The sequence below is a fragment of the Balaenoptera ricei genome, chromosome 5 (genome assembly GCF_028023285.1).
Source record: "Balaenoptera ricei isolate mBalRic1 chromosome 5, mBalRic1.hap2, whole genome shotgun sequence".
NCBI lineage: Eukaryota > Metazoa > Chordata > Mammalia > Artiodactyla > Balaenopteridae > Balaenoptera > Balaenoptera ricei.
Window position 1 is genome coordinate 108,900,639 of NC_082643.1, and position 9,112 is coordinate 108,909,750.

General features: G+C 38.8%; 1 protein-coding gene across 1 annotated transcript in view; it reads left to right on the forward strand.

The window, feature by feature from the left end:
* Window positions 1-4,313, forward strand: part of TET2 (tet methylcytosine dioxygenase 2) — a 138,957-nt gene extending 134,644 nt beyond the window's left edge. Inside the window, exon 11 of the mRNA XM_059923359.1 lies at window positions 1-4,313. This exon is cut by the window's left edge and continues 410 nt beyond it. Within this exon, the coding sequence (XP_059779342.1) occupies window positions 1-1,026 (1,026 nt within the window). The 3' untranslated portion in view covers window positions 1,027-4,313.
* Window positions 4,314-9,112: the final 4,799 nt, after the last annotated feature.

Here is a 9,112-nt window from a genome sequence, read left to right on the forward strand (position 1 = left end):
CAGCCCGTGGATCTATACAGGTATCCAAACCAAGATCCTCTGTCTAAGCTAAATCTACCACCCATCCATACGCTTTACCAGCCGAGGTTCGGAAATAGCCAGAGTTTTACTTCTAAGTACTTAGGTTACGGAAACCAAAATATGCAAGGAGATGCCTTCAGCAGTTGCACTCTTAGACCAAATGTACACCATGTAGGTACATTTCCCCCTTATTCCGCTCATGAGATGGATGGCCACTTCATGGGGGCTGCCTCTCGATTACCACCCAATCTGAGCAATCCAAACACAGACTATAAAAATGGTGAGCATCACCCATCTTCTCATTTAATCCATAACTACAGTGCAGCTCCGAGCGTGTTCAACAGCTCTCTTCATGCCCTGCATCTCCCAAACAAGGAGAATGACGTGCTCTCCCACACAGCGAATGGGTTATCTAAGACGCTTCCCGGTCTTAACCATGATGGAACTGCTTCTGTCCAGGAAGGCTTCCACAAAGTACACGACGCTGGCAGTCAGGAAAAGCAGCCTTGTGCTGCCGAGGACAATGACGAGGTCTGGTCTGATAGCGAGCAGAGCTTCCTGGATCCTGACATTGGGGGAGTGGCCGTGGCTCCGACTCATGGGTCCATTCTCATCGAGTGTGCAAAGCGCGAGCTGCACGCCACAACCCCTTTAAAGAATCCCAACAGGAATCACCCCACCAGGATCTCACTCGTCTTTTACCAGCACAAGAGCATGAATGAGCCAAAACATGGCTTGGCGCTCTGGGAAGCCAAAATGGCCGAGAAAGCCCGCGAGAAAGAGGAAGAGTGTGAAAAGTACGGCCCAGACTACGTGCCTCAGAAAACCCACGGCAAAAAAGTGAAACGGGAGCCCACTGAGCCGCATGAACCTGCCGAGCCCACTTACCTGCGCTTCATCAAGTCCCTTGCCGAAAGGACCATGTCCGTGACCACAGACTCCACAGTAACTACATCTCCATACGCCTTCACTAGGGTCACGGGGCCTTACAACAGATATATATGATGTCGCCCCTTGTGTTGGTTACCTCATTTGAAAAGACCACAACCAATCTGTCCTTAGTGTAGTTCTCATGATGTGGGCAGTGGGGAAAGGACACAGTATTCCTGACAGATGTGGTGAGAGGAACCTCAGCTCACCAGCAAAGAAAGAGGTCATCTTACCATAGCACTTAATTTCCACTGACTCCTAAGTGGTCACAGATGGAATCTAGGCAAAAGACCAAAGCATTCTATGCAAAAAGAAGGTGGAGAAGAAAGTGTTCCACAATTTACATTTTTAAACACTGGTTCTATTATTGGATGAGATGATATTTAAATGTGATATTTTTCCCCCTTACAACTCTACACATCTGTGACCACTTTTAATAATACCAAGTTTGCATAGTCGTGGAACACAAATCAAACAAGTACTGTAGTATTACAGGGGCAGGAATCTTAAAATACCATCTGGTGCTGAATATACAATGTACTGAAATACTGGAATTATGGCTTTTTAACATGCAGTTTTTACTGTAATCTTAATATTAACTTTTATTTATCAAAATAGCTACAAGAAGCATAAATGAATAGACAGCAAAACACTGAATTTGTTTGGATGTTCTAAGAAATGGTGCTAAGAAAATGGTGTCTTTAACAGTTGAAAACTAATGCCTTTATATCATCAAGATGCTATCAGTGTACTGCAATGCCCTTGAATAATGGGGGTACCTTTTCATTCAAGTTTTTAATCATAATTACCTATTCTTACACAAGCTTAGTTTTTAAAATGTGGACATTTTAAAGGCCTCTGGATTTTGCTCATCCAGTGAAGTCCTTGTAGGACAATAAACATATATATGTACATATATATACACACAAATATGTATATGTGCACAAACATGTATATCTATAAATATTTTAAATGGTGTTTTAGAAGCACTTTGTCTACCTAAGCTTTGACAACTTGAACAATGCTAAGGTACTGAGACGTTTAAAAAAAAAAGAAAAGTTTACTTTCATTTTAGAATGCAAAGTTGATTTTTTTAAGGAAACAAAGAAAGCTTTTAAAATATTTTTGCTTTTAGCCATGCATCTGCTGATGAGCAATGTGTCCATTTTTATTACAGCCAGTTAAATCCAAAACGGGACTTTTTGGATTCAAGGGAATACATTAGTCCACAAAACACATGTTTTCTGGTGCTCATCTCACATGCTATACTGTAAAAGTTTTATACAAAATTGTATGACAAGTTCATTGCTCAAATATGTAGAGTTTTAAGAATTTTCTGTTAACTGCAGGTAGTGATGAACCGCATGCTACAGACTCAACAAAGCTAGTTCACTTAAGCAATGCTATCGTATGGCTCTGTTTGCTCTTCAGCGAACCCAATGGCCGTCTGCCTTTGTGTTGATAATTGTACATTGTGATGTTCTCATTTCTTAGCTTAAGTGTCCTCTTTACCGGGAAGATTGAGCAGACTGATGCCTGCATAAGATTAATAAACAGGGTTAGTTCCATGTGAATCTATTAATTAAAAGGAAAAAAAAAAAAAAACAGGCAGCTGGTTTGCTGTGGTGGTTTTAAATCATTAATTTGTATAAAGAAGTGAAAGAGATGTATAGTAAGTAAATTAAATTGTAAACAAAACTTTTTTAACGCAATGCTTTAGTATTTTAGTACTGTAAAAAGAAATTAAATATATATATATATATATATATATATATATATATATATAATATGGATTTGAAGCAGAATTCACGTCATGATGGTGCTACTCAGCCTGCTATAAATATATCATAATGTGAGCTAAAAATTCATTAAAGGTTTGAGTGATGTTCCTACTTGTCATATACCTCAACACTAGTTTGGCAATAGGATATTGAACTGAGAGTGAAAGCTTATAGCATTGTGTACCATCATTTTTTTCCAAGTCTTTTTTTTATTAAAAAAAAAAAAAGCATACCTTTTTTCAATACTTGATTTCTTAGCAAGTATAACTTGAACTTCAACCTTTTTGTTCTAAAAATTCAGGGATATTTCAGCTCATGTTCTCCTTATGCCAACATGTCACCTGTGTTTATGTAAAATTGTTGTAGGTTAATAAATATATTCTTTTTCAGGGATTTAACCCTTTTATTTTGAATCCCTCCTATTTTACTTGTATATGTCCTGATGTAACTAAAACTAATTTTGTAAATCTGTTGGCTCTTTTTATTGTAAAGAAAAGCATTTTAAGAGTTTGGAGAATCCTTTGACTGTTTCAAGCAGAAAAAAATTACATGAAAATAGAATGCACTGAGCTGATAAAGGGAAAATTGTAAGGCAGGAGTTTGGCAAGTGACTGTTGGCTAGAGTCCTTAACTCTCTAAATAAAGATGTTTTGATCCTGTAACCAATACAGGCACAGATCCATGAGGACTTCTCTACACAAACAAAACACTTAGGGGGATGGTGTGCAATCAACTGTACAATTATGTCTTAGTCTGTGTACATTTTTGCTTACTAACGTTTCAAATAAATTCTTAATCAACGGAGGCCTTTGAGTTTTATTGGTCAAATCTTTATAACATGGCTTTTGTCTTTTAAAAAAATTTCTCCAGTTTTTGGCTGTGACCAATTTACAGGCATTTCAAGAACATTTGTTTTGTATTTGTCAAACTGCATGATTTTAATATTTTGCATATACCATATACCTAACCCCAAATATTTGATTACTTAATGCACATTTGTTGGTTTTGAGTCAGCCATCCCAATATGAGTGACTATTTGGTTTCTGTATCATCCACTGTCATTTGTCAAACTGCTGGCCAACAAGAGCAGGAAGTATAGTTTGGGGGGTTGAGGAGAGGTTAGGTAGGGAGGAAGAGAGGAAATTGAGTGGCATATTGTAAATATCAGATCTATAATTGTAAATATCAAACCTGCCTCAGAATGAATGGAAAGCAGATCTCCAATTTGCTTATATAGGAATATCAGGTTGACTATATAGCCATACTTGAAAATGCTTCTGAGTGGTGTCAACTTTACTTGAATGAATTTTTCATCTTGATTGACGCACAGTGGTGTACAGTTCACTTCTAAAGCTAGTGGTTAACTTGTGTAGGAAACTTTTGCAGTTTGACACTAATATAATGAATTCTGTGTGCATTTTTCTATGCTTTTTTAAAAAACTTAGTTTCATTTCATTTTCATGAGATGTTTGGTTGTCTATAAAAATCTGAGGATGGTTATAAATACTGTAAGTATTGTAATGTTATGAATGCAGGTTATTTGAAAGCGTTTATTATTATATCATTCCTGATAACGCTATGTGAGTGTTTTTAATAAAATTTATATTTATTTAATGCACTCTAAGTATTGTCTTGTTGAAGTTTCTGTTTACTGCCTGAATTACTGCCACCTTGGTGAGGCAAAAGTGAATGAAAAGAAATTGCTTTTTAAAGATACTTTTTAGATGGTTAGTCTTAATAGCAAACTATATCTAAGGTAACATCCAAATAGTTAAGGCAAAAATATTTCTCTAGTTATTCAACTTTGTTTTCAAGCTTACTTGTTAGCCTATTCACTTTGCACGTGTAGCCAGTGTAAGTCAGGAGTGGTGTAACAGCACTTCTGCTGACCGCAGGCTCACCATCCCTCCTGGTGTAGAGTCTGAGGGCTATCGGTGACAGCAGGGACACCAGGGTTGAGTTCATACTGCTTAGGTCTAAGGCCAGCCCTGCTCTCAGATTCTCATTTTCCTCTTCATGTCCACTCTTCAAGGAAAATTCCTCTTCCTGCTTATCGGAAAGGCAGGCAACGTTAGGCAAGAGGAGTGGGAAGAGGTGGCCTGGGAGGCACCAGACAAATGTGCATGTCCTCACCCACCCCGCATGGCTTCAGGGAGCTGGAGGCTAGATTGTCCTCCTCTCTCCCCCTTCCCCTGTCACGTGAATCGCCCCTCACACAGCCCCAGTGCACTCCTGCTGAAACACTTTCTAGAAACACCAGATATCAAACACAGTTACTAGTTCTACTTAGATTGAGTCTTCCAACCCTCACCCTGACCCCTTCCGAAATTGGTAGGGAAATCATTTACATCATGCATGAAGTAAGGGAATTCCCTTTCCCATACTTTTCTCTCTGTTCAGCCTGGGTCAAATAGTCATGCCTGAGCCCAGGAAATGACTGCCATGTAATGATCTTTGAACTCATAGCCTGGGTGATGCCTCCAGCACTCTACTCAAAGCCAGGATGTTAAGAGGAGAAACAACATCACCATTAAAAAGCCATGATTCACCAATTTTATTTTTTTTTAATTTCAACCCTCTGGGGGTGCTGTCAACACTCATTTCATGATCCATCCTCTGGTTGAACCTTGGGAGCCTCCCACTCTTCACATTTGCTAGTCTCCACTGCCCAGGGCCAGGGGAATTTAAGATTCTGTGAGCACAGAAACTTTTCCTGCCAGGGCCCATCCTGATGCCACTAGTGGAGGCTGGTGATGCCAGCGCCCTGTAAATGAAGGTGCAGGCAGCCCTGCTGCTTCTAAGCCCGCAGGTGGAGAGGGGAGACAGCTGGCAATAACAGATGAGCCAGCATCACAAAGCTTTATTGACCCCTTGCCTCCTCTGGAAATAATTGCCAAGAATGAACCCTTTCATGCAAGCAGGCATGCACACAGCTGCCCTGTCACACAGTACCACTTGCTCCTTTCCTTGGTCTCTTCAGTTGGTCTATCCTAAAAACCCTCCCTCCTGCTTTGGGTAATTCGAGCTTCTCTTCGACTCCTGCCTGATTCTCCTGCTCTGTACCAAATCAGCTATGTAAGAACCAGATTCAGTGAGAAAAGACCTTATTCATCAAGGAATCTTCTCCTCAAGCTGCAGAGAATTTTTATTTGGTTTTGTTGGTTTAAAGGACACCTGGAGGTGAGGGTCCAGAAAAAAAAAAAGAGAAAGAAAGCTGGGGGAGCATCTTTTCTTTCAAATCAATGCGGGGGAGAGGGCGGGCCACATGAAACACTTGCTAACTAACTTCAGTCACTGGGCTTTGCGGTAAGGGGCGGGGTTACTTCCTCCCCGCCTTCTTCCCTCCCTCCGCTGAGAAACACTCTCTAGTTGTTAGAGTGGTGAGAAAACGTTCGCAAAAAAGCCTAGAAGAGAATTAACCGTAATTATAGATTATTTCAGTTTTACCAGCACTCTAAATTTTTCGAAGAACAAAGATACTTTTATTCCCATATTTTCGAGGCCACGTGCCTGCATTTCCCTCTCTCTTACCAGGCAATTTCTCACAAATGTCTTTGCTTGTCTGGTACAACATTCCCTCTTGAAAGGAGCCACTCTTTTCCTTGCACACACGCTGCACGAGTATGCTTTCTTTGGGGGCTTCCTTTTATGCTGTTTCAAAAGGAATTTCTCGACTCAAATTGACATTTTACTCTCTAATCAATTCTTCATTCAAACTGAAATGAGATTTCTCCTTAAGTGATGAGTAAAATAGTAGTTACAGAGAAATACTCCACTTCTTCCCTACCCCCACAAGAAGGAATTCAGGTCATTTAAATTCACGGAATGAAGGATTTCTAGGCATATTCACCAAGCACTTGCTTTATATTCCTTGCACAGCATAGTCACATTAATAGAAATCTGGGTGGTGTAGCTTGAAACTTGAGATGCCCCTGGTGCCCTAACCCCTCTCTCATGGGTAGCTCTTGACTGAGGTTTAAGAAACATGATGAAGTACCAGCAGAAGTGCAGCAGAAAGCACCTGGCTTTGGATGCAGTAGTTTTACTAGTTAAGCTTCATCTGTAAAAGTCTGTAAAATAGTACATTCCTCACAGGAACGTGGTAAGGAATGTAAAACTTTTAAATACAAAATCAAATACATGGTTATTCTTACAAAGTTTTTCTTCTCCCTCCCTCCCTCCCCTTTGCTTCCTGCTAGAAGGTGCATCCCACTGACCACACTTTAGTGCCCACCCAGCTGACTTCCCACAACACGACCCCGAATTCCCTCACCTGACCAAACAGGTTTGCATAACAGTGTAAGAGCTCTTGATTATGAAGCAGCACTAGGACCTTCAAGCTAGAGAGAAGACAGTGACAAAACAAGGAAATAATCCTCTGTCCTGTAATCTTATTAACCCTCAAATTGGTTTTCAGATGAGGTAATAATCCCCTAGTGACTCTGTGAAAATTCCAGTAGTTGGAATGACATCACAGTTTCTAAGATACCAAATACACATCAAAGACCAATAAGAAGCTCAAACAATTTGAGTTAAAAGCAGAAGGAAAAAAAAAAATTAACCAAGGGAAAAAAATAAATGATTGAGGAAATTATATTTTCATTTCCTTTCCTTACAATGTCATCTACTAACAGGTGTATTTCGTGGAATTAGTGTTTATAATATCCATGTTTCAAATACGTGTATTTGAATAAAATATTTTTAAGGCAGAGTATATTAAAATGGAAGGGAGTTATGTTTCAAATATTATGCATCATTGATTTAAATTTTCATTTTTATATTCCCTAGGAGATGACCTACAATCAAGAACTATAGCTCTGCGTTCAAATCCTGGCTCTGCGTTACTAGCTGTGTGACCTTGGGCTATGTGCTAATCTGTCCTGTATTTTCCTCAATTTCCGCATCTGAAGAATGAAAATAATAATAACTATGTCACAAGGTTGTTGTGAGGAATACATGAGTTCAAAGCACATCAAAAGAACTAAAAAAAAAAAAAAATTGAAAGCCAGCTATTATAATTATGTTAATTAGTTGAGCTGAAGCTGTAATTTCCTACCATAGTGGTTTTATTTTATGCATTTTCAAGTCATTAGTGAGAAAAAGGAAGTACATTTTAACTGTACAAAGTCATGGATAAGCAGATTTGAATGAGACCTTAGAGATCACCTTTCCCAACACCTGGTTTTATATAATTATTCATTCATTCACTCATTCATCCATTCATTAAGAAATAGTTTTAAACATTCACTCTTAAAAATGGTGTCACATGCATTTCTGGGAGTTAGGCATCCAGCAATGAGCAAAACCAATAAGTCCCTATCCTCTTGGAGCTTATATTCTAGTTAGGAGAGAGAGACACAGAATAAAGTAGCTAAGTGCACAGAGGAAAAGTAAGGCAGGGTAAGGGAAAAGGGAGCAGTGACTATTGGGAGGGATGCTGGATTTTTTAAATATCAGTTTGTCAAGGAAGTTTTACTGATAAGTTAATATTTGAAGGCAGTGAAGATGCAAGCCACGTGGATATTTGAGAAAGAGTATATCAAGCACAGAGAAACAGCAAGAGAAAAGCCCTAAAGTGGGCTAGCAAATATAGGAAGGTTGTGGCTGGAGCAGAATGAGCAATGAAGAGAGTGGTGGGGGTAAGGTTAGATGGTGGAGGGGGTCCCTGTTATAGAGCATTGTAAGTCCTTCGACCTTTACTCTAAGATGATGATATTAGAGGGTTCTCAGAAGAGGAGGAACATGACCTGATTAGTGTTTTAAAGGATAACTCTATGTTAAGAATGGATTTTAAAAGGCAAGACAGATCCAAGCTCATGAAGTTAACAGGTCATGTCAAAATTTTAATCCAAAACGTTCCTTTCCAAGACACATAATAACTAAACTGTCTAAAGCCAAAGAAAGAAAAGAATTGAAAAGAGGCAAGAGAAAAAAATTCTCTCATACAAAGGAACCCACATAAGGCTATCAGTGGATTTCTCAACAGAGACCTCACAGGTCAGGAGAGAATGGAATGACATAGGCAAAGTGTTAAAGAAAGAAACTGCTAACCAACACTATTTTACCAAGCAAAGTTGTTCTTCAGAACTGAAGGTGAAATAAAGACTTTCCCTAATAAACAAAAGGGAATTGATGACCATTAAACCAGCCTTACAAGAAGTGCTGAAATGAGTTATTTGATTTGAAACAAAAGAATGCTTACTAGTCCCAACACAGCCAAAAATAAATAAAATAAATTTATTAAAAAAAAAAAAAGAAAAGAATGCTTACTAGTAAAATGAAAACATAAAAATATACCACACATTGGTAAAGATTAGCAAATAGATTCAGAATACTCTAATACTATAATATGGTGATGTGCTAACTACTTAATTCTAGAA